General features: G+C 35.7%; 1 protein-coding gene across 1 annotated transcript in view; it reads left to right on the forward strand.

Moving 5' to 3' along the window:
* Positions 1–27,044, forward strand: part of LOC107567806 (disintegrin and metalloproteinase domain-containing protein 12-like) — a 105,386-nt gene that overhangs the window by 17,780 nt on the left and 60,562 nt on the right. The window contains exons 2-3 of the mRNA XM_016253574.1: positions 1,247–1,350; positions 6,985–7,058. Of these exons, the coding sequence (XP_016109060.1) occupies positions 1,247–1,350; positions 6,985–7,058 (178 nt within the window). The remainder of the gene's footprint in view (positions 1–1,246; positions 1,351–6,984; positions 7,059–27,044) is intronic.

A 27,044-nucleotide genomic window follows, 5' to 3' on the forward strand; every position in this document is an offset into this window, starting at 1 on the left:
ATTATAAATACATAATAAAATAAATAATAAATAAAGGATTTTTTTGGAAATTATGTATTTACATATTTTATTTTTATATTTACATATTTGTATTTTATTTTATTTTATGATTCCACTTGACTTGGAACAGACTTGCCATGAAACAGACTTGACTTGGAGCAGGCTTGACTTGGAACAGACTGGACTTCGAACATACTTGCATTGAAACAGACTTGACTTTAAACAGACTTGACTTTAAACAGACTGGACTTGGAACAGACTTGACTTGGAACAGACTTGACTTTAAACAGACTGGACTTGGAACATACTTGACTTTAAACTGACTTGCCTTGAAACAGACTTGACTTGGTTTATTAATCCAAAATACAAACAAATGAAGACTTGACTTGGAACAGACTTGACTTGGAACAGACTTGCCTTGAAACAGACTTGACTTGGAACAGACTAGACTTGGAACAGACTGGACTTGGAACAGACTTGCATTGAAACAGACTTGACTTGGAATAGACTTATCTTAAAATAAAAATAAATAAAATAAAATGTTTTTATAAATAAATTATGCATGAATATTTTTATTATTTAATAAGTAAAGATTTTATTTTATTATTATTTCTAATTTCCAAAAAATATATATTATTATAGTTCATAAATTAAAAAAAGACCTCTATTGTGTGAGAGAAATTCAGAGATCAGTGATGCATTTTCATTTGAGTGAGAAATATGATGTCAGTTTACATTAATATAACACTTTCAACTAGACCTATTTTAATTTAAAGTTGTCTTGTGGTTTCTCTGAATTTTGCTGAGGCTGCCTGGTTGAGATATGCTGATATGAATGTGTGATATGTACATATGATATTACTTTTATAGCATGTAGCGACAGATGAGACCGCAGGAAAGAGCATCATTAGGTCATTATAGAGGTCTGATCTAAATCGAATCAGGCCTGAAATAGATCAAATAGTTTCCAGGGAGATTGTTGTCAGGACAAACCTGATGTTTGAAAGCATTGATTAGCAATGTTGTGTTCATGGCGTTACCGCAGCAGGCTGCAAACGCTAACACCAAAGAGATTTATAATTAGCATGGATTGTACAAAGACTATCTGCGAGTGATTTTAAATAAGTAATGCTCAGCAGTTAGTCCGTGATTAGGCGATGTCGTCAGTCAATGAAATGTCTAGACCAAAGTTTGGTGGTTTGCTTTATTGTGGAGATCGCCCATACTTGTTTTCTCTTTTTTTCAGCTGCCTATCCGAATCAACACGACACGCTGGAGCGTTATGACATAATCAAACCACACCTGCTCATTGGAGGACAGCAGAGACCGGTTAGTCTCATAAAGTCAATGGTAAGTCACTGGTAAAATCAAGTTCCCAGTTTTTTCACTCAGGAACACATTATGGCCATGCACACATTGCAGCTAAATTCAGTTGTCAATTCACCTCTTAGTGCTTAATCCTGCTCTGATCCCACACAGTTCAGTCATTTACAGGAGTAAAAACTGCATTCTACAGCCAAATTCACTCCCAAAAAATGCAGGTAGTGACAACCACATTTAGAGAGATTCTATACAGTGTGTACAGAACCGAACTGAACAATTTAAACACGTATCAGAGTTGTGTCTTTTCAGTATGTGCGGTGCAAGAAATCACAGGGGTAAGTTTTGACTCATTAGTGTTGCCAGATCTTGCTAGGAAAAAAAAACAAACAAATAAGAACAAGCCATTAATAAACTCAAATCCAAAAGACACATAACAAAATATGGCAACCTGCACCTGCCCACTTTATTACGCCTAATATATATTGTTTCTTGAGCCGAGTCCAAACATCAAACCCGAAGACTATAATAAGCCTTGCTTACTAAAAGTGGACATGGCAAAGGGTTGCCAAATCTGCGTTTTTTTACAAGAAATTGTGACCCTGGACCACAAAACCATTCATAAGTACTGTAGCACGGGTATATTTGTAGCAATAGACAATACATTGTATGGGTCAAAATTATCGATTTTTCTTTTATGCCGAAAAACGTTAGGATATTACGTAAAGATCATGTTCCATGAAGATATTTTGTAAATTTCCTACCGTAAATATATCAAAACTTAATTTTTGATTCGTAATATGCATTGCTAAGAACTTCATTTGGATAACTTTAAAGACAATTTTTTTTTGTCAAAAAGCCAATATTTAGATTTTTTTTGCACCCTCAGATTCCAGATTTTCAAATAGTTGTATCTCGACCAAATATTGTCCTATCCTAACAAACCATACATCAATGGAAAGCTTATTTATTCAGCTTATGTATTCATAAATCTCAATTTCAAAAAATGTGCCTTATGACTGGTTTTGTGGTTCAGGGTCACAATTGGGCTACCTTTAAATGGTTGCCTCGGGTTATGGTTTGACATATCCACAAATTGTATTGCTGAAATGCTTGTATTGAAATATTTTATATTCTACCAATGATATATCTGCACTAGATGTTCAGATTTGTGAAGGTGGTAAGGAACCTTTGAGTTGCGTTTAACACATACAAACATACAAAACGACCAAATTTTGCTATAAGTTTGATCGCAACATATAATCATTGCTGTTAATAGTGTTCACCGTCTGTTTGATTACATGTCATTAACTGCATGATTTTTACTGTACATTTCTGCCATATGGAAATCAACTTGAGATAGTCACCACTGATAAGCTACTACTAAATATAATGTAGAAACTTTAATTTTCTGTAAAGCTTCTTTGCAACGATTTGCATTGTGAAACGCGCTATACAAATAAACATGAATTGAATTGTTTATGATCATTACCATATAGTGGATTTCAGTTTGCATAAAGGTGACTGTAAAATATGTACTTTAGGTAAGGGAATTGCATATTTTGAGTTTTGATATTTGGGATATGTCATTGGGCTACTTTTGTATGCAGACTTGGCAACCCTGGCTCCGCGAAGATGACTTCCAAACAAACAAAACTGTAATTCACTCCCATACGGTTGTCACTCCTGAAAATTCACAGTGTGTACATGGCCTATGAAAGTAAAAGAGTTGCATATCCCTAGTGAAAACCAAATACTTAATATACGTGAAATAAATGTATTTCATGCTAAGTTTACTTATACTTTAAAGTCTATAAATATTATTCAAAGATCAATCCTCATCAAAAGTGATATTACAACACATTTTAGACTTAATATTAAGAAAAGGGCATTGTGCACAAGTAATATGCCAAGTAGAGTTTAATTATAATTTTTATATCTGTAAGTCTCTAGTTATCTGTCAGTAAATATGTTAATAGATTTGAACTATACTTAGTATGAAATAAATGTATTTTAAATATATTACTTTTTATTAGGGATGCCTAGAAGTCCTATTTGACTTTAAAGTTAAAGTTTGTGTTCTCAGCAGTGATTCTGATTACATGCTGGTTGAACAAGGAGTGAGTTTGAACTGGTATGTTTTGGGAAGCGGTGAACAGACCTGCCTGTGAGGGAATATTGTTCCCGGAGGGGATGTGTTGCTTTTGTCCTTAATGAAAAACATTTCTCAACCAATTTATGGAATGAAGACGTGCAGAGCTGTTTTGAAGCCCATTTGTTTAATTTATTTACTCCGAGTCTGTTGTTTTCTTACTGGAGTTTGTAAAAAGGTTTTACAGAGAGATTTGACATGTGTACCGCCGTGAGCAACAATCTTAAAGAGTAAAGCGGACCACCCAGGGATCTGTGTGGAGATTCAGCATTAAAATGTAGGGGACAAGGCCATTGAACTAGTGAGAGTTTCTTAAATTGTGGATTGTGACAAGTTCCTGTGAGATGTAGCTTGTCTAAAATGATGCCTGTGAAATATCACTACTTGAAAAAAGCATTTGAACGTTACTTTAACCACACCTGCATGTTGATAAAGTCATCAGCTTAAAGCTTTTCCTCTGATTCATGAATTCTTTTCAGACCTTGTAACGTTTAAAGTGGCTACTTTAATTTTTCCTTAAAGGAGTTAGTGTCCTAAAAACAGAAATTGTCATTATGTCAGCCATGAATTTATATTTCTGCCTTATACGACATTATTTATCTTGTGGAATATAGAAGTAAAAATCTTTACACATTTTTTCCATACAATAACAGTCTATAGTGTACACTTCTGTCAAGGTCCAAAAAGAAAAGAAAAAAAAAACATAAAATAGCCATCAACGTATTTTATGTGCTTTTAACAGACATCATTTTTTTATTGTTTTTTATTTTGGGGGCAAAATATTGACAGATGACCAAAAAACATCCCTCAAAAGCCTGACGATCATATTTGAGACTCACATTTCAAACATGATTTTTCTAAAAAAAAAAAAAAAAAAGATTTATGGATAATCAAGTAATGGCATGTAGTAGATTTTGTATCCGATTTGCGTATCAACTATGAGGCAGTAGGCTTAAGGGTTAAAATTACAAGCAAAAGTATCAGCATAGGGTTTTTAAAAAACATGAGGATGAATAATGATGACAGAACTGTCATTATTAGGTGAATTATTCCATTTAACTTGGTCATTCCAGATTGCATAAGTTCTTATTTTACAACCCTTGTAGATTTGCTGCATTTTATTTATGGTCTTTTGCTTTTAATATATAGGACAGTCAAGGGAGGGAGTAACTCTGGGAATATAGTGGGGGAAATGTTTTGGCACATAATGCAGTCTGGACTCACATCATCAAAAACCGAACACATGCTTTACCTGCCGTGCCACGGCTCCTTACATGTGTTTTTCAGATCATTGTTCTTCTTCATGACCCAGTTGGCACACGCGCACTGCCTGACACAATGACATTCTCCTGTAAAGTTTCCTGGAGCAGCACAAGAACATCCCTTAATACTCCCAACACCACACGTCAAGCCCGGGATGAGGCTCTTCAGCTGGAATGCTGTGTTTTGTTTTTGTGGGACATTTATTATTGATACTGACACTTTAAACTTTTGTTTCGGCTCATTTTGCTCCAGTGCACCAATGGCTATTTGGATCCTCCAGGTGGTCTTTGATAAAATTGAGCTGGGAGGTAATGTTATTGTTGGAGACTAGTGATTATTCAGCAATGCAAGTCTATCTTGTTCCCTTTCAGTAAATTTATGAATTAGTGATGGAGACTGTGCCCAAAAAGATTAATTCATTGACTCTTTCACCAGTAGGGGGCGAATGAATACCTGAAAGCCAATGAAAGTCAATGCCAGTCACATTTGAAGACCCTTGGGAGCTTCACCAAGTCCTTTCGTACTTCATGCTTTGAGATTTAACATTGAAAGGTCTCTGAGGAACCCTTACAGGGGTGTTAAATTTGCTCCATTTGTTTGCTTTACTATGGATTTATGGAGGTCAAAGTTGTTAGTGGCGGTTTTGTAACCAAGTTACATCCACAAGAGTGTCAACCCCCAAATGTCTTTTCATCAGAGATTTATAAATGCACTCCTACAAACCCACAAACTCTCAACGTATCCCATGCGGTTTAATAGTTTTTCCAACAAATACAGAATGCGATATACAGTACATACATTCAATCAAACAGCAGGCTACAAGTTGATGTACATTACAGAGATTTGAGATTTTTCCTTTGGCTTTTGTTTAATTAGCGTTTTCCATCACTAGGATGAAGGTCAGCCCATATTCTAGATCAAATTTGTGTTATACACTTAGCAAACTTTCTCTCACGATCCACCTCAATGTGTATGTGTCACGGTCTTAGCCGTGCATTAGCATGCATATGCAATGACGCATGGCCCTCTTCATGTTAGACAGATGATTCATGCTTATTTCTGCTGTATTTTGTCAACGCCTGGCTGGTTTAAATCCATTTCCCTTAGAGCCTCGGAGTAAATCTGCCGAACTTTCAGACTTACAGAGCGTGAAGAGAATTAATGTCAGAGAGAATTGAAACATAAAACTAATCCTGACAGCTACAGACTTACGACACAATGGCGGATTCATTTTATCCCGTACAAAAGCACACTCAAAAGTGGAAATATGCTTTCTCTCACTGTCTATTGGTCTGAGGACTTGCATTGTCTTTAATGCAGCGGTTAGAACTTCATCTTCCATGAATATAACCGCTAACAGAAGCCAACATGAAATGGCTATTGCAGCCCATTTTACTTTCATAATGTGATGCATTCTGAATGAACCACAACATTTAGTGGAAATAAAGATGTACGACCACATTTTTATTTTTCAGTCCATTGGGAATGTGTTTTTGTACCAACCACTTTTAATATGGACACACAAATGGCCATTGATTTGAGTTAATAGCTGACTTGTGTGAATAAACTAGCACTTTATTTAGTTACTGTCATGCAACCATAAACTCTTTCAAAACATTTCAAATTATTGTCAGGAAATCAAAAAGTAAAAGCCATCAGACTGATTGACGTGTGTTGAGATGGGGTCGCCATTACAATGTGGTATTTATAGAGCATCCAGAAGTGGCACAGGTGTGTGTAATTATGTATTCAACCAATCAGCTGCCATCTCTTAAAGTGGCATTCAACCAATTATATCCACTAGAGTATATGGGCGGATGCAGATGAAATGCTAATGCAGCAACAGGTGTCTAATATGATGGTTTGGTCTATTTTTTATTTAACAATTTTTTAAATGTTCACAGCTTGCTCATTTATCTTGTTTCTGTATTGAATGACCTATAAAAAGTATCTTGCTGTGTGCTGAACAGCATACTACCATACGACTCCATTGTTTCCCACAATGCAGTGCTTTTGATGTGATCATTTTGATGCATGAACAATATCTATGATTCTGAGCATCTTTTATTATTTTTGCACAAAATTGGATTTAAATACATATTTTAAAGTAATTTTTTAATTAAAAAAAATAATAATAATTTGTAGTTTTCACCATCCATTAAGTGATTTAAGGAATTGTGAATTTCTTGTTATATATTTATTTGTTTTCAGAGAAAATGCATTTCTCTTTCGTATTTGTCTGGTTGTAGGGTCATCCTGGATCACTGAAGGTGCTGATTGAAGTGGATGGAGAGCAACTGCTACTTGCTTTGCAGAAAAATGAGTAAGTCCTTCATTAATCTGTCACTTTACCAAATGTGTACCATAGTACAATAATGGGAACAGGAGATAATACCAGGGTACTTTGATTATACTATGGCAGGGGGTTTCAATCTTTTAAAAGCCACAGACCCCCAAATATGATCATCCTCTTGTGAAGGACCCCATCATAAAATTAAAAAAATTATGTTATAAATATGTGATATATATATATAGCCTATATTTATTTATTTACTTTTTCTATTACATTATTATGTTTTTCCAACCCCCCTGTAGTACTGTACTGTTAGAATTAATTCATTTATTTATTTAGTCATTCATTTATTTTAATCATTTTTTATTAAGTTTTGCTTTTAATTATTAGTTATTCATTTTTACTGACTACTTAGCAATCCTGTGCAGATACCACAGTATATACATGTCGCTTAAAGAATATCATAGTATTTATTTTGTACCCATACTTTGTTTCATTCTAATCTGAATCCATTTATAGATATAAATGTATGGTATCTGTGTTGGCAGTTCCTTTTGTATGACAGAAAATGCCTTCACAATTTGATCATGGTTTATATTTTTTTATTAATTATAAATAAAAAATTATTAATTTCATTTTATAATTTTTTTTTAATTACAGTTCTGGCTAATACTAAATTGTGGTTTTATTGTACTCTTTTTGTGGTAGTTTTGGGGTTTTGACCATTGACCTAGAACATGCATGAGTGTTGCAGCAATATATGCATGAGCATAAATGAAAGCAAACTTTTTCCATTTAAATATGACATACTATGGGGCCACCGTTTGTTGACACACTTATTTAGTGTATATTTAACAGGCTTGTCAGTTCTTGCATAATTACGTTGCTCAGAATAAAATACCAGAGACGCTATTAGTTTAGTCCGTATTTTAGTTTGGTGTTTGATTCCTACATAAGGCACTTGTAAGTATGCCATGTAAGAATCCATGTATTTTTGCTTCTGAAGGTTGAGCTGATGCTCTAAGTCTGTGTTTCAGAAGTGTAAGTCCAGTGTGGAGCGGTCAATCAGGTCGTAATGAAGCTTGTGTCAAATGAACCCTTGCTGGCTCTGTTTTTGAATGCAAATGAACATTCGCCTTGAGAGCTTCATGCCGGAGGCGACAAACCGCCACAAGAGTCTAATTACCGAATCGACCGATTCCCGTGCTCTTCATTTGACATGCAGCATATCATCCAGAGAGCGAGACGGTGGGAGTGTAGGTTTGAAGGGTAGGTGAGCGGTAATGACGTAACTGAGGTCTGAGAACTCACCTCTGAATTTATTCAGGTTGATGGTGAGAGTGATTGAAACCCCTTCTCTGGTATGAGCATGTGTGAATGCCAACCAGAGCGTGGAGAGGAAAAAAGAAACATTCAGAGACTGCGGCATATTTAAAGTTGCAGGGGGGCGAAATTATACTGTGTAAGAAGTGACCTTGAAGTTATAGACTAACTAGAAGTTATAGGCTACATGCACAGTGCTGTTAAATACAGCCCAGATCTTGTTTTCTTATATGAGACCGGACACTAAAATTGTGTTTTCAGTTCTGATCTTGGCCACCGTGACTTCAAAGTGTACATTGTATAAAATCTGAGTCCAATTTTTAGTCATTTGATGTAATTAGATATACTTGTTCAGACATTGTATCAATATCTGTCATGTTAATGATGATTTCAGTAACTGTCATCATGGAAAAAGACTGCATTTATTGGATCAGAAATACCAGGGGGGGAAAACCGTAATATTGTGAAAAAATATTATTGCGATTTTTAAAATAACTTTTTTTTTTTTATGTGAATATATTGTAAAATGTAGTTTATTCTTGTGATCGAAGCTGAATTTTCAGCATCATTACTCCAGTCTTCAGTGTCACATGATCCTTCAGAAATCATTCTAATATGCTGATTTGCTGCTCAAGATTGGAAAAAGACTGCATTTATTGGATCAGAAATACCAGGGGGGGAAAACCGTAATATTGTGAAAAAATATTATTGCGATTTTAAAATAACTTCTTTTTTTTTATGTGAATATATTGTAAAATGTAGTTTATTCTTGTGATCGAAGCTGAATTTTCAGCATCATTACTCCAGTCTTCAGTGTCACATGATCCTTCAGAAATCATTCTAATATGCTGATTTGCTGCTCAAGAAACATTATATTATTATTATTTTCAATGTTTAAACAGTTGTGTTGCTTCATATGTTTGTGGAAACTGTGATACATCTTATTTTTCAGTATTATTTCATGAATGGAAAGTTCAAATGATCAACATTTATTTGAAATAGAAATCTTTCATAATATTATAAATGTCTTTATTGTCACTTTTGATCACAGTACATTTTTGCTGAATAAGCATATGAATTTCTTTAAAAACGTTTTGAACAGTATTATATACAAATATGTTTTATAGAGAGAAAACCAGCATTGCCATAAAGCCTGCTTTCCACAAAACGTCAGTGTTATTGTGACTTTTGGCTGAGGTTGCAGTGGTCAGACAGTGTTGTGTGGAAATTAAATCCAGCATTTGTTATACTGTATAAGGAAGAGAGCGAGTGAGAGTCTCCTGCTCCAGTGAAGCTGATGAATTCCAGTTGTTGAAACTGGATGAAGCAAAGCAGAGCAGAAAAAACATTTGTCAAATGAAATTATCAAAATTGAAAGCTCAGATTTGTTTTTCATACTCTCTTATTTCAGCACAAGAAGTTCAAAACATTGTGGGAGGTGTTCAGCACACTGATTTACAGGGTCAAAGACTTCCGTTCTTTCTTAAGCAGCAATGAAGCACATATGATGACTGCCGGTTTATGTTTCTTACTTTCCTACTCTTTTAGTCTATGAATGCTTGATCGCAGTTTAGTCACTGTAAGACTATGGCCGAGACAAAGCAGTAGATGTTCACTGAAATAGGTTATGCATGTTTTCTGTAGGAAACACGAGTACAGCATGAGTCCTATATATTAAGTTAGAAACAGTCTCAATAGAATGATATTGTAAGGGTCAAGGGTCATGCGTGTGTTTATTTTAGGCATAGTTCACCCAAAAATGAATATTCCGTTTTTTAGTCACCCTCAAGTTGTTCCAAACCTGAATGAGTTTTTTCTGCTGAACACAGAAAAATATATTTTAAAGAGTTTCTGGTAGCCACTGACTTCCATAGTAATAATACTATGGAAGTCAATGGCTACCACAACTGTTTGCTTGCCAAAATTCTTTCATTGAATTCCATAGTATTATTTCCCTACTATGATAGGCAATGGCTGCTGCAACTGTTTGCTTACCAACATTCTTCCATTGACTTTCCTAGTTTTTTTTTTTTTTTTCCCCCTACTGTGGAAGTCAATGACTACCATGACTGTTTGCTTACCAACATTCTTCCATTGATTTCCATAGTTTTTTCCCCCTGAAGTCAATGGATACTGGCAACTCTTATTTTGTGTTCAACAGAAGAAAGAAACTCATACAGGTTTGGAACAACTCGAGGATGAGTAAATGACAGAATTTACATTTTTGGGTGAACGATGCCTTTTTAATGGAAGACGGCAACAAGACATATAAAGCTGAATTAAACTCTCTACGAGCTCCTCAAACTCGATAAGAACATGAATTGAATTTAATCTTCTTGATTTTATTCAAAGCCCCCTACACTCTTAAAAATAAAGGTGCTTCAAACGGTTCTTGAAGCGATGCCATAGAAGAACCATTTTTGGTTCCATGAAGAACCATTCAGTCAAAGGTTCTTTAAAGAATCATCTCTTTCTTACCTTTTTATAATCTGAAAAACCTTCTTTCGCCACAAAGAACCTTTTGTGAAACAGAAAGGTTCTTTAGATGTTAAAGGTTCTTTATGGAACCATTTAGTCAAAAAGGTTCTTCTATGGCATCGTGAAGCACCTTTATTTTTAAGAGTGCAATTAAGTTGTATGAGTACATTTAATTTCTGTGAATAACTTGAACTGGAAATGGACTTAAAATTGGATCTTTTTCTCTTCAAAGAACAGATCAAAGTACATTATTCATCTGCCTAGTCAAATACAAAAGTATAATTTTGCGAACAGTGGGGTGGCATCACTCGTGTCGTTTCTGAGATTGTAGGGAGAATTGATTTGTAGGGTGCGTTACGGTGTTGCACTGACTAGGGCGCATCATATGTTAGTGTACAGGTTATTTAGTGCATTATTTATTCTGCATACTCAAGTCACAATCTTAATTGGACCTACAATATTTAATTTAAGTGAAACAAAAGCCTGCGCAAGTGATTTTTGGACTGTTGCCATGGTAACGCGAGGGGCGTGTGAGATATAGACACAGGGGTGGAAAAGGAGACAACCTCACTGGAAAGCCTCTCACGAGTGCTGGAGACGTGTTATTATCAGAGACATGACATCTCCATGTGTCAGACAGCAGAACAAGAGCTCCACAACACCTTCTCACATTATCATGAAGCGATAAACCCGAGCGGATGATGAATACGGACTCTAGCAAAGTGTTTCAGATGGAACACAGAGACTGATTCAGAGGAACATAAGAAGGGAAGATAAGATGCACATGTAACGTAATCATATAGTCTAAGCAAACCACTTCTAAAACTTGTGTGAAAGTTCTGTAAAAAAAAAAGTTTACTAATGAGTAAATGCTGACTGTTACTTTAATCTAGCAATGACATTTCTATTATAATCTCACAAACACGTTCATCTGCACAGACTGAAAGATGCTTATAGCAGCGCATCCACAGAGACACACAGACTCATCTGGAGAGGAGAGGAGAGGAGAGGAGAGGAGGCCCTGATTCATGATCCAAAAAATATCTGTGTCAAATAACAGTCAACTGAGAGCGTATCACAAAAGAGACCTGAGTCAACTTTTACGTTAATGCAATGTGAACGCAAGAAGAACTGACTTATTTTGCACTAAATTCAGTTCCGAGTCAACTAAAAAAGTGCAAGTTTGGTTATTTTAAACAAAAGTGTGAACACGCAGTTTTTGCTCATTGTTTTGATGTTTCGATGGGACTTCAGCCTTGATATCTGAGCAGCAGCTTCATGCGATGCTGAATGTTGATCATGTCACAATTGAAACTGCAATCGGATTTTCTGACCAAATCGTGCACCGATGAAAGCATTAGGCACTCGAAGAATAAGGGTGAGAAATCTCTGAAGATTTCTGAAGCGCAGAGCTGGAAAGACGAGAGAGCAGCAGCACAATGAGGCTCGAGTCATTAAAGAGAATGAGAGATGAGCGAGAGAGTGTGTTTGTAAGACATCCATACAAAAGACAAGAAAATGATGCTTAAGAGACTGCGACACACACCTCCTCCTCGATCTGCATCTTGAGGGTTTATGTGATGTTTTTTGGGTTTCCCCTCTAATTAATTTGTAATGTCAAGGAGCCGGTTCCCTGCGATAATGACCGCTGTAAGCCGGCAGATAACTGGAGCTCTTGATAAGGCCGTCTGAATCGCTGTTATGAGGCTCAGCACTTGAAGGTCTTGTTTTTCCAGGCTCATCTGCACTAATGAAGAGCTGGAGTCATGGAGCTGCATCATTTGCTAACAGTGGTACGGGTACAAAGGACTGTATTACCATAATCACTTGCCTGTAATGAAGTAATGTAAGGGAAAACTTTTATATGTTCAAAAATGTGGAAAAAAACTAATTAATACATAAATATAAAATAACAATTATGAAATTATGAATTTATGTAATAATAATTATGCACATAATATATAATTACACGCACACATAATTTTTAGGCTATTGACAAAATAAATACATAATGTATATGTGTGTGTGTGTGTGTGTGTGTGTATATATATATATATTTTTTTTTTTTATTATTCTAGGCCTAGACTTGATGTCATGCATTATCAACTTTCATATCTGATTTAAAAGGAACAGCTGTAGTTGTTCAAAACGGGGGTTAATTGATGTGGTGTGTGTGTCTTTTAGTTGCATTTTCTTCTTTTATTTAGTACTAAATGTGCTGCCAGAATTACAAATGTGCAGAATTGTTCTTTTGATAATAGATTTCATTTTAAAAGCATTAAATTACTTGCACAGAATGGCATTCAGGCATTACTCATGTCAGTTGGCCGTTATACAGTTTTCATTAACATTTCTCCATATTTTATGTTCTGTACAGTGACTTCATGCTGTTATTGACCAGCTCATGTTCTTTGTCCTTATAAGGTGGACGTATGAACCAGACGAAACAAAAGATGGATTTTTGGAGTTGAAATGGAGCCATTTGCATTGTTCTGCGTAATGAGTCAGCAGTGTAATAGAGAGGAATATTAGCTCTGTTCAAAGCCTAGTGATCTGCTCATGTTTGGTTTGAGTGAGGGGATTCAGAAAAACCACTGGCCATAAATAGCTCTTATTGCACATGAAATTGGATTTTGTACTAGATTAATAATAAAAAAAAGTGTCTTCATGATTTAAGCAGTGTTTAATCTTCTACATGACCGATGTATACTGACGTTCCTCATCTAATGACGAAAAGGGAGTTACAGCAAAAGGCAAGACCTTCAGTGAACAGTGACTTAAATCTCAGTCTCTTCCTCACACTAATTTATCATGTGTTATATTAGTATCTTTGATATACTTTCATAGGTTTTGTTAAAGGGATCATCGGATGCCCATTTTCCACAAGTTGATATGATTCTTTGGGGTCTTAATGAAAAGTCTGTAACATAGTTTGGTTAGAATTTCTCTATGGTAGTGTAAAACAACACCCTTTTTACCCTGTCAAAAACAGCTCTGTTCACAGCAACCCCGTTTTAGTGCATGTCCCTTTAAATGCTAATGAGCTCTGCCCACCCGCCCCTCTCTTCCGTGGGGTGAGGAGCCGTTCTCATGAGTCTGTTTACTTTAGCCACATTTAGCCGAGGAAATTGCTAACTACGACATTATTAGGAAAGGCTATTTGCAAAGATTCATAAAAGAACCTTACACTCTCTTCTTCTTGAGGTGAGGCTGGATCACACATGATTCACGCAAACATAAACGCATTTATGGAGATCGGGGGCGCATTCCCTTCAAAAACAAACGTAATCCACTGCATCTTCAGCAGCTCAGATGTCGGGAGTAAATGACGACTGCTATGTTCATTATTACATCCAACAACAGAACACCTCAACCTTCTAGGAGTCACTCTTGTCTACATCTGCTCCGGCGGTGAAACAATGGCGGACTGATGACAGCTCACTCAAGGCGGGTCTAAGGTAAAACACCAGTGCCAATCAACAATCGTGGGAGGGACCTGGGTCTGTGTGACGTCACACAGCCAAGAAGCTGAGAACGGCTTGATTTGAGAAAGGGGATATTATTTATGAGGATTTAAAAAAAAACACTGAATGGATTTTTTTTTATTATAGGGTGTTTTATTATTTGTCATTTATGTTCGCATTTCGATGACCCCTTTAATATTTAGAATTCATTTTATTTGTATATATTTTGTTTTATATATATATATATGTATGCGTGTGTGTGTATAAAATTATAATGTAATATCTATGTAATATAATGTCATACAGTGGGGAAAATATGTATTTGATCCCCTGCTGATTTTGTAAGTTTGCCCACTTACAAAAAAATTAAGGGTCTGTAATTTTTATGGTAGGTTTATTTTAACGTATAGAGACAGAATACCAACCAAAAAATCCAGAAAAAACATTATATAAAGGTTAGAGGAATCATTTAGATGTTCTTTGGACCTTGCGGGCGCTGCAGGATTTCAGTCCATTGCTGCGTAGTGTGTTACCAATGCTTTGCTTGGTGACTGTGGTCCCAACTGCCTTAAGATCATTAACAAGCTCCTCCCGTGTAGTTCGGGGCTGATCCCTCACCTTTCTGCCCCATTTGACCGGTGTTCGCCCCCGAGTCCTGAAGATCTGCTGAGGAAACCGAACCCTGCTTTAGTGCTTTTCCTTTTGTTCGCTGGTTTCAGGGGGTTTAGTTTGAGGCGGCGGGTTGCTCTCGAGCAGCGTTTCTTCCACTCGCGCTCTTTAAAGCACAATAAAAGAGGAGCAGGGGCTTGTGGGAGTCTTTCCCTTGCGCTCATGCAGAAAGCAGATGTTGAGTCGTGCGGTGCTGAGCACGAGTCTGGGGTTTGGCTTCAGACGGACGGGTGTGAGAGTTCCCTGCAGGGACGCAGATGAAAGCTAAACGTACTGACACTCGAGCTGCAGGAAGTGCTGCATGTGTGTAGCTGGGAAAGACAGAAAGAGTGTTTGTGAGGAACCGCTGAGACCGGAGGAAGTTAAATGGATCTGAAAACACACGTAGAGGTGGTATTTAAGGATGCTTTTGCATTGGAGTAAAGCACAAATAATGTGTGTGTGTATTTTTAATGGAAGCACTGGGAGATATTATTATTATTTTATACAAATAATTATAGATTTATTTAGCAGTATATAATATAATAATAGGAATATTTTATTTGAGATAAATTAAATGTAATTATATATGGTATATTAAATATAATAATTAAATATTTAACTATTGTTAAATTATAGAAAGAGAGATACATGCACACGTGTGTGTGTATGTTTATTTTGTTTTTATTTTACAATCATACAATTATTCTTGTACTAGTAATATAGTTACTAGTATTGTTGTATTTGCATATATATAATACAATAATGTAATTATTTTTATATATATAAATTGTATGTATTATGTATATATAAAATATATAAACTATCGAAATAGTTTTATATTTTATGCATATAATTCTATCTTATATTATATTCACAGTCATACTATTATTTGTATTATTATATTTGTATATATTGTAATGATATATTATACAATAAAACATAATAAATAGATTAATACATTGAAAAACTTTTGTATACTGAGAAATGAAGCCCCATTGGCCCAGGCTATAGAAAATAAATAATAAAAATAAAATCTATTAGTTATGTTAAAAATAATCAAATAAACTGACATGCATTTATTTATATATATATTTGCTTGTTTTTATTGTTATTTCCGTTTGAGTATTTAGTAAATGAAGAAGCAAAAGAGTAAAGAAAGAGGTCACCTGGGTGTTTTATTAGTTAATTTATTTAGAAACCATTCTTTTATGCATGCATTTGCTGCATCAGAAGAATAATGAGGCTGAAGGGTTGAAGTCATTTGTTCCAGTGCAGAGTTTTCATGAATATTGATGCTATGATTCATACGCGTTTGCATTTGTAGAAAAATTGGTAATTTAGACACAACCACAGACTCCTTGAGTGCAAATGAAATGTTTTTTTAGGGCTAGAGCGAAGGACACTCAAGTGCTTCCGGACACGATGCATTGTTCATTTGGCATCAGGTGAATTATGAGGACAAAACACTATTTTTCCAGCAGAAGAGAAGGACTCGTCTAGACACAGCTCTGTAGGGGTTTCCAGGAATCAAGGTTCAGCATGACACACAACCAACTAGACAGCTTATGATTCAGCACATGGAGTAAAACCAACAAGTAAAACCATTCTAGATTTGACTTGCATGCTGAGAGAATGGCAGATCATTTCTGCATCAGCAGAACACAGTCTCATTAAAATAATCTTGTCAAATAAGTACTAATTCATCCAAAAAGTGAAGATTCTGCCATCATTTACTCACCCTCATGTCTTTCCTTCTACTACTTTTGTGAAAAATCCGTTTAGTTTTTCTATTTACTAGCCTACACTCTTAAAAATAAAGGTGCTTCACGATGCCATAGAAGAACCTTTTTGTCTAAATGGTTCCATAAAGAACCTTTAACATCTGAAGAACCTTTCTGTTTCACAAAAGGTTCTTTGTGGCGAAAGAAGGTTCTTCAGATTATAAAAAGGTAAGAAAGAGATGGTTCTTTAAAGAACCTTTGACTGAATGCTTCTTTGTGGAACCAAAAATGGTTCTTCTATGGCATCGCTTCAAGAACCTTTTGAAGCACCTTTATTTTTAAGAGTGTATTTTTTTCCATTATATGATTCAACTGAAGAAGGAAAGTCTGAATAACATGAGTGAATAATTGATGACAGTATCTTCCATTTTTGCTGAATTTGTCTTTCTACACTGAAAAAACTATTTGTACTTTTAATTCCACAAATAATTACTATATAATATATAATTACTAATAATAGGATTGGCAAGTGTCACAGTGAATTAAACATGACATTTTGATACAACAATACATCATCTGTCCATATAATATAATATAAATTTTTATTTTATTTATTTTTTACATATGAATCTGAATTATTCTTTCTATACTGAAAAATGGTGTTAAAATAATTTTCACTCAGAAATTGCTAGTAATATAATCACAAAGAACCTTCAAGTGATACATTAGTTGAATTAGTCATCAAATTTTGAAGTAGAAAGACTGAAATATTTTCTTGTCAAACTTAATCTTTGTTATTTACAATAAAAAAAATATATATATATTTTTTTACAGTGTAAGCAGGTGTTCTGCTCTTAAACATCCCTGTTCTTATGTTTCTCAAGTTGTTTGGGGGGATTTTCGTTTAATTTGGTATTTATTTGACAGCAGACGAGCAGCTGAGACAGAACTGGCGAGTCTTATACGCTGTTCAAATGAATCAGTAAATAAACTATTCCCAGATGCTTGTGACTGGCTCACGGAGCAGGATTGTTTTCATATATCATATTCTTGCAACTTTAAGCAGATGTGAGGCCGTTTGAAAGGTAGGCCATCTGAATGCTTTGTCAAACAGACGTAATGAACACGCAGAGGCCCGAAGGGAGAACAACAGTGGGTCCAAAATACAAGAAGGAGATGAAAAATCTTCCAGGATCTGGTGTGATGGATTGGGACTGAGGTGCATCACAGGGGTTTAGGCTAATTCGGTACCTTTGGCCGTGACTTCATAAGCTCTCGTGCTACCAAAAATGAAAGTTGGACTCATAAAATAGGCTTTTTGATTTCTATTTTATGTGATGCTCATTGCGCAAGCGTGAGAGAAGCAAATCCACTGCTGAAATGAGTTTTAAGTGTTAGCATCTGTGGGACGCCGTCCAGGAGCTGTTGATCAGGCAAATTTAGGCGATACATTTGCGTGTGCTTACGAAAAACCTTTGATTTGTTATTTTTGATTGTTAACACGTTACTCTGAGATCATTTACCAGAGACATTCGTCAAGAATGACACACGCTAGCCTCGCAATAATCTCTCGATTTATGATTTTATTTCTGATTTAATTTTTTCCTGACTTCTCTAAGAGTGTGCGGTAAAAATGGCGACGCTATCGCAGATGAAAAGAACTGTGATTTAAGGAAACGTACACGCCCAGACTCGTAATGTTTGCGTGCGCGATGACAGATGTGTTAATGTGGCCAGATGTGCCTCAAGATCCCGCACTTCAGAGGAGAGTTTGCGTTTTGTATGTTCTTATTGTTGTGGGTTTTGGGTTTCATGAAGAGATGTTTTCATGCTGAAGTTTTTGTTCTGTTTGGCAGTACAACGACTGCAAAGGGAGAAATACATAATTGATAAATATCATGTTTCAAATCACATCATATGCATAAGAACAAAAAATCACAAATTAGGTCTCAATTGTTTCTCCAAGACAGCAATGAGATACAAATAAAGACCTCAGAATGTTCAAGGCAAGGTTTCTAAAAGAACAAATGTTAACAGAATGTTCATTCAAAGTTATCTGGTCTTTAATAATGTTTTCAAATATTAGCACAAAAAGGTTATTTATACATTGTTTATGGAACCTTTTTTCGGAATTGTTTTAGTTGGACATTCGTGTAACATTATTAAATGTAGCTGCTTTTTTTTAGAATGTTCAAAGAAATTTCAAAGGTAACATTCCTATAATGTTTCAAAATAAATGGAATGTTTCCTTAACGTTAACGCGTAAACGTAAATTGCGTAAAAACTATTTAATTAGAGTCAATTATTCAATTATTATGAGTGCATTTTTAAGTTTTCTGACAAAACTTTTTTTTACAGTGTTGAGACTTGTTTTTACATAATTGAGATCTCTAATTAGTCTTCAGGCCTTTCCACACTGAGTGCGAAAAAGCGAAACGAATATCGAACGCGATGACACGCTGGAATAAAACAATAGATTTCCATGGATGCTTCCACATAGACCGCGAATATTCGTGCACCGAAAATGCGAATGTTTTCTTTTTTCGAACCAGTCCAACTAATCTTTTCAGTTTCGCAAAGTGAAATCACGGGCCGTCCAATAAGATTTGAGCTAGGATCACGTGACCGGAGCAGCTGCTGTTGCACAAAAGAGTGAGAGTGGTGGCATACAAAGAGTGCATGTGTCTGCTTATTAATCAAAATCAACTATAGATCACAATCGGAAGTTATTACAAGCACTCTGATGGTTTAAAGTGGGTAAGCAAATACATTAATAATTACATACATTTTCAAGTGTAGCTTGATGCTAATTGTACTTCTAATTGTATTTTTATTCTTGTAAACATTAGAGATAGTTTGTTTTTCTGGTGTCGAACCAAACTTTGACGATGTTAAATCTATTTACGAGATACATATCTGAGGAAAAATGTGTTGTTGGTCGGCGCCACCTAACGTGCAGGCGTGAATTAGCAGAAGGCGAACAATCGTTTTGCGTTCGGTGATTCGCTTCGCTTTTTCGCATCACACTCAGTGTGGAAAGGCCTATAAACTGTGAAAATCTATGTCTAAGCAATGCATATGGCGGTATTTCAAATATGTCTATCGAGGATACATTCATAAATCACCAACATTATTCAATAAATATGAAGAAATTCATTTTAAAATTATGTCTGAAATGCAACCCACAAATTCCCACAACAACAAGACAATATAGAGATAAGAAAATATACAGATAAGTCTGATATTTACAGCTGTAATATTTCCTACCTTGTGCTTGTTTAAATTAAAGCTAGAAAAAGCATTGACCAGTTCTTTTACTTCTGGTTGATCAGTTGTTGCTCTGAGTCTTAATGTTTTTCATTTTTCATTCATTCTTCCTAGATAGCTCATTCTCTGAGACCTTTGCTGCTCATTTTCCTGAACTTTTTGCCCTTTTGATTGTTTTTTTGTGACCTTTTGCGCTTGTGTGTTGAAATAACTCATGTGACATCTTGACCCCTGACCTCTTGACCCCCTCAGGTGAGTTTCCTCTCTGTTCAGTCACAGCTGAGCAGTTTTCTGGTCCTCAGGTGTTTTCTGTGACCCAGTCTCCTGCGCCTGCCTTCGTTCCAGCTCATGTTGGAATAGTTCATCCCTGCGATGAGGCAAGCGGCCTTCGTCCATTCCAAGGGTGTAACGCTCCTTGTTAGCTAAAGCTTAAGAGCTGGGTGCAGTCTCTGTCCTGCCATGGGATGTCATTACATCAGCCTCGGAATATTTCCATGGATTATTTAATTCCTAGTCAACAGTTCTCCCATCACACCAGTGCTATTTCATTTATTCCTGTGAGTCGTTTAGAAATTAGACACTAGGTTCTGACCTTTTTTTTTTTTGTGAAAAGTTGCCAGCCACTGCTAAAAATTTTTTTACATTTCCACAAAATTTTCATGGCCCAGATTTTGTTGCATGAATATCCCTGAACATGCAATGTCAAAAGCTTGTATTCTAGCTTCATGCATTGTTGTTTTATCAACACTTAAATGTGCGCAAGTTTAATAAAAAAGCAAGTTTTGAACAAAAAGCTGAGAAAATGATCAAAACGATGAACGAATCATAGATGGAGTAGATCGCTTCCATCAACACCACCAAAGTTTCCTGGATCGACATTTCATTTGGTAACGTTAGGCAGTTTTGATTTATATGCTGTTTATTGTTTCATGATCGCATTATTTTACATATGCATCTGCTTACTTTCGTGATCGCTTGTTTCTGCTTCTTCTTCACTGTGTTTTGATACAGAGATTCAGTACTCTTTCAGAAGGTGTGTAATAGTGCCTCCTACCGTATAAGAGTGCAAACACGGAAAGCCAGAATTTTTATAGAATTCAGTCTATAGCGAGGAAGTGTTGTTTCATAAATGAGGGAAAATTCCGTCAATGGCGGGGAAAGAGTTAAAATGATTTAGAAAATAGCTAAAATAGGTTACATTATCACACTTAAAGGGATAGTTCACCCAAAAATGGAACATCTGTCATCATTTATGCAAAAGAATACAAAAGAAGATATTTTGACGAATTTTGGTAACCAAGCAGTTGATGGTAGCCATTGACTTCCATTGTATTTTTTTTCCATACTATGGAAGTCAATTGCGACCATCAAGTCTTTGGTTAGCAACATTCTTCAATATATCTTCTTTTGAGTTCAACAGAAGGTAGAAATTAATACAGGTTTGAGGGAGGAAATTATGGCAGGATTTTCAGTTTTGTGAGAACTATCCCTTTAAGCCAAATGTTTGCTCTGGTTTCCGAAGCTGTAGCATCAGTTTTATATTTTCTGAATTGTCTGTGGTGGTTGACATGTACTGAACCCAGAACATTCTTTTAAAGCTTATAAGTTCTTAAAATAGATGTTCTATAATTGCTGAAGTGCGTTTGGCAATGTAATGTCTGTCGTGTCCAGAGAGAAGAATGTTTTACCTTAAATAATCGATTTTCCATGAAATTTTTGGGTTTGGTATGAGTGCTGGTTTCTCTTTTATGGTCCTCTGGCTGATGATTTTCCATTAGTTCCAGAGCAGATGTTTGATACAGGAGACGAAATGACCTCAGTGGACTTTACACTGTGCAAGTCGATGTATTCGATTCACATCACTTTTACATTTGTTGAGGAAAATGTATGGACTTCTCACCTGAGCAAATGCACCTGCTCACTACTGTTTTGAGTGGTTGCCAGGTCGTTGCTATGTGGTTTCTAAAGTGTTCTGAGTAGTTTTGTTGCTATGGTACATTGAGTGGTTGCCAGGGTTTTGCTATGTGGTTGCTAAAGTGTTCTGAACAGTTGTAGTGTGTTGCTATGCAGTTGCTATGGTACTCTGAGTGGTTGCCAGGGTTTTGCTGTAAAGTTGCTATGATGTTCTGAGTAGATCCCAGGATATTGCTGGATGGTTGCTAAAATGTTTTAAACCATTTTGGTGTGTTGCTATGCAGTTGCTAGAGTGTTCTGAGTGGTTGCTAGGCTGTTGTGTGGTTGCTAAAGTGTTTTGAATTGTTGTAGTGCATTGCTATGCAGTTGGTGTTATGGGTGGTTGCCAGGGTTTTGCTATGCAGTTGCTAAGTTGTTGCAGAGGAGCTTTTACCTCGTTGCTATGTGGTGTGTGTGTGTGTGCATTTTCTTATTGGCTCAAGTCAAAAAGTCTCTGGACTTTAGGATATTCAGATCTCTAGATGTAAATCTGTGGGATTTTTATCATCTCTTTTATCTTTCACCTGGCACAATCGTACATCTAATTGCTTACTAAAGTAACAGCACACCTCTCCTCAACAAGCTGCATGATTTGAGGTATTATCCATGGAGAACGCTAAACGGAGGTCTTTAATACAGACTCTGCATTACTAATCCATCTTCCAATTATCAGATAAAAGGACAAACAGATGTGCAGGATGATAAAGAGGAACTAATTTCTGTGTGAGAGGAGACGCTCTGGAACGAGCCGTGACCTGATTTCTCCCAAGGAAGCATGAGAAAACTGCGCTTTGTCCTTGACAATATGGGCACGAGTTCACTGCAGCTGAATTCACGGTTAGCCAGCCAAGGCCTGGAAAATAATTTGGGCTGTTACTTTGTCCAGTCTCCCTCGTTGTTCGTTCCTCTCTTTTGTCTGTCTTTTTCTCTCTAGCGAAGGGCCGGGATTTGTCTTACCTCAGCATGTAAATAAAATTAGACTCATGTGCTCTTCATTTAAAGCTGGCAGAGCTGCAGTGTTAAGGAAATCGTTGATTCTGTGATGATTCACCCCCAAGTTGTTCCAAACTGACATTCATGCTGTTTTCTTTTTGGTGCAGAACTTTCTTTAAGCATCTTAACACAACTACTTTTTAAAAACAGAAAAAAGTAGTTTTCTTAAGTAACTTAGGAGAGTTAGTGACTGATTTATTTTGTTGTTTACTGATAATGAAATAAAATACAAAATATATAAATAAAATAAAAAAACATGTTTAAATCATTGTATATTTGTAATAATTAAAAAAAATGTATTACTCTAAAAGTGATTTTAAACAATTTTATATATATATATATATATATATATATATATATATATAATAGAATAATATAAAATATTACATATAATTAATACATGATATATATATAATTAATTATTATTATAACATAATATTATATTATAATAATCATAATCTAAATTTTAGTTTTATTAATTAAATATTGTATTCAATTACCACTTGTTATTTAAATAATATTTAATAATTATTACAATTATTTAAAAATAATGCACAAAAAATGATGCACTATTGTTTGAGTTTGAATGAATGAATTCAGGCAAAACTTTCCAAGCTTCAAAATAATCAGTGAATGAAGATTTAAATTCCAGTCTGCTCATCACACAATTTTGTCGTCTGACTTAAGACTAGGAATATACTGCATAGCACACATTGTATGGACTGCTTTTGTAATGCTTTTATGGTGTTTTTTTGTCCTCTTTGGAGTTTGACAGATGACTATGAAGTGTTGCTATATGGAAAAGAGAAAAAAATAACAGGATTCCGATTTAAAATGACTTGAGGGTGAGTAAATAATGACAGGGTTTTCATATTAGACTGGACTATTCCTTTAAGTTCTATTCTTGAAAGAGAAACCTGTGCCGTTGTTGTTATTCTGTCCACCCCTGCCGTGTCCCTTTCTAGTTTTCTATCTTGTGAGAACACAAAGCATTAAGTGACCAGGGGAAACAACGGCGCCCTGCTGTGTCTTTTTCCCCTAGTGACTGATGATTTGATTAGTTTTTTCTGCTTGTGGCTTTGCTGCAGTCGTCTTTCCACAGCATGAAAGGTAGAATTATTTCTCTTTTTTTCTCCTTCGTACAAAGAATTGCTAATCTTTCACTCTGTTTAGTCTCTGCTCGTGTGAATAATTGAAAAATAAATGAGAAAACGGTCACAGAATCATTGTAACACTGTGTCAATGAGGAAATATTTATAATTGTAGTATGCTGGTGATGTGAGATGATGAGCTAATGAGTTGAAATGAGGATTTGGGATGTTAGTGGCGAGATGATGTGACGTAGAGGTTTAACTTCAGCCAAAAATGAAAATGTAATGTTCAGAAAGGTCCAAAAGTGGTTCATATGACTATATTCCTGAAGTTAGGGTGAGTAGATAATGAGAGAAAATTCATTTATGAGTCCCTTGAGTTTTCCATTCGTAAATCCAGAATGCATTTAGCTGATTTTGGAAGTTTCTTTTGCCATTTTTTCCAAAGTTTCCTCCTGATGTGTTTGTATTTGTACCCATTTATAAGCTGATTTGAATAAATGCCTCTGCTAAATGAATAAATCTGCCATATTATGAAGGACACATGGTCTTCATCGGGCTCTTCAGTTTAATGGTTATACATTATTGATTGATTCATTAGAACAGAAGTCTAGTTTAGTAGTTTCTGGAAGGTATTAGATGATCCTTTCGGTGGAAATGCACTGCAGATTTTTATAGTTATAGACAGGGTTCCCACAGTCATTCAAAATGGAAATACTGTGATTTCCAGGCCTGGAAAAGTCTTAAAAGGCCATGCGATTTTATTTTATCTATAACTCTTGGCTAAAATCCCATTAGTTGTATTTTTTTTATTCTTTGTGAATGCATTCTCTATTATATTCCTTTTAAAAACCCTTACAAATGACTGTAAAAGTCATTGTTCCAAAGGTACAGGAACCTAATGCAACGGTCATAGTTTGTAAATATATTTGTTTCTAAGCTCAAACTCAAATTAGAGCTTGAAAAGAAGGATAAATCCTATTTTTGGCCTTTGACGATCCACATCGTCTGTGGACAATCTAGCAGTATGTTGAGTTGACCCTTTTGCCTCAACCATATGCCTCCAAACACACCTGTGGGAATGAATCTAGCCAAGATTTGGACCTCCGATTGTAGTTCAGACGTCGGTTTGCTGCTCCTTCAAGAGTCTGTGCTTGTTAATCTGCTTCTGCTGCATGTGTGATTAGAAGAGCAACATCTGTCAGAACGTCTGTGATCAAGCGGCAGATTTTAAGACTTCTCATCCCTTCCTAGGTTTTTAGGCACTACTAAACCCCTGCCAAATGCTGTTTTGTAGTTACATGTGCTGTTAATCCCATTTACCATGTGAAACAGTGCGGGTGAGACCAATTAAACAGCCGTCCATTATAATTAAGCCATAAGGGACGAGAGGTCGGGTTGCATTATGAAAAGAGTTCCTGCAACTCCTTTAAAATCCTATATTCAAATCCTATTATCGCTTAAAAAACAATGAATGCAAAATAGGAAACATGAACGCTATTAAATAAAGTAAATCCAAAAGTCAGTACGCTATTAAAGTAAATGTATTAAGAGCGGTGTTGGGAAGGTTACTTTGGAAATGTAATAGGTTACAGATTACAAGTTACCCTATTTAAAATGTAATTAGTATTGTAACTATTTCAATTACTTTATTAAAGTAATGTAACTGATAACATTTGATTACTTTCTAGTAAAGTTTCTAAGGAATGTTTTCAACTGTTAATCTGTTGAAAATGGCAGGAGACATCGCGCGCATCAAAAACAGGCTAAGCAAAAATTAATTCAACATATTCTAGCTTTTTTCAGAAAATATTCAGATGTAACCCCCTTTGCAATAATTAACTTAATTACAATTTTTTTTTCTCAGTATCTGTAACTGATCACAGTTACGTTGATTTTGTAATTAAATTACATATTGTCATTACATGTACAGTTACTCCCCAAACCTGATTAAAAGGATTGAAAATTCCTTAAAGGTCCCATATTGTACACCTTTCTGGAGTTTTATTTGAGGTTTTGATGTCCTTAAGAATATATATTTGCGGTATAAGTACCAAAAACCATCTCAATATATTTTTACAGCTCCTTTCTCAGGAGCTCTGCTGAGAACAGGTCGATTTTGGTCTGTCTATTTAATATTCATGAGCCTCTGTTCTGATTGGCCTGTTGTTTTCTGAGTGACGCACTCCCAGGCCAACCACAGGTAACTAGGGTCAGCGACGTCACAGCGCTAGCTGGAGGCAGCAAAACAATATCATAAAATATCATCTTGTTGTGATGCTGGGTGCCAGAATCGACGTAATACAGCCTCAAATTAGAAATTTGATCGCATATCTGCTGCATATCTGCCAGACAAAACACTGACGACAGCTGTGGTTAAACGCGATAAAACGAGCAGACTGGACAGAAAGGATCATCAAAAATGCTCACGTTTGCAGCGCACACTTCTTATCAGAAAAGGTTCAATAAAATATTGTATTTTGTTGATATGGGTGCGTCTACAGATTTCTTGCCATATGTCTATGTTTCTTGCATCTCACGACTATGTCGTGTATGAAATAATGTCTGTGTGCATGTGTGTAAAACAACAAATGGACGATTTATATATAATAATTTGTAATTGTATATACATTGTTGTGATTAATTGTGGCTGGAATAATAGTGTAGCTGTAAAAATAGTTTCCTGCTGAAATTGAAATATATATACATCTTCATCATGACTAGATAGACACGGTGAGTTTGTCTTTACTGTCAGATCCTGTCAGATCGTCCATCCTTTGAGTATAACGTGTAACGTTACAGGTCGGCCGATCTGGTTTCATGGTTAAAGTTAACCTTTTCGACATGTTTCCGTGTTGTTGTTGCTCAGCAATGGCATGGACATGATGTTGTCTGGGGGTTTGACAAAAGGAGAGTGGGACGGTGGGCGGTGCTCGGGGTGGTGACTGAAGGCGGTGACTGTATAGTTCTGACGTCAACTTTTTACGGAAGTCACAAGGTTTCGTGAAAAATAGCTAGAACTTTAAGCAGGCTGTGTGCATTTTACTGTGGACTGACTGTTTTGAAACTTATATG

Source organism: Sinocyclocheilus grahami, unplaced genomic scaffold (genome assembly GCF_001515645.1).
Source record: "Sinocyclocheilus grahami isolate Dianchi unplaced genomic scaffold, SAMN03320097.WGS_v1.1 scaffold1189.1, whole genome shotgun sequence".
Taxonomy (NCBI): domain Eukaryota; kingdom Metazoa; phylum Chordata; class Actinopteri; order Cypriniformes; family Cyprinidae; genus Sinocyclocheilus; species Sinocyclocheilus grahami.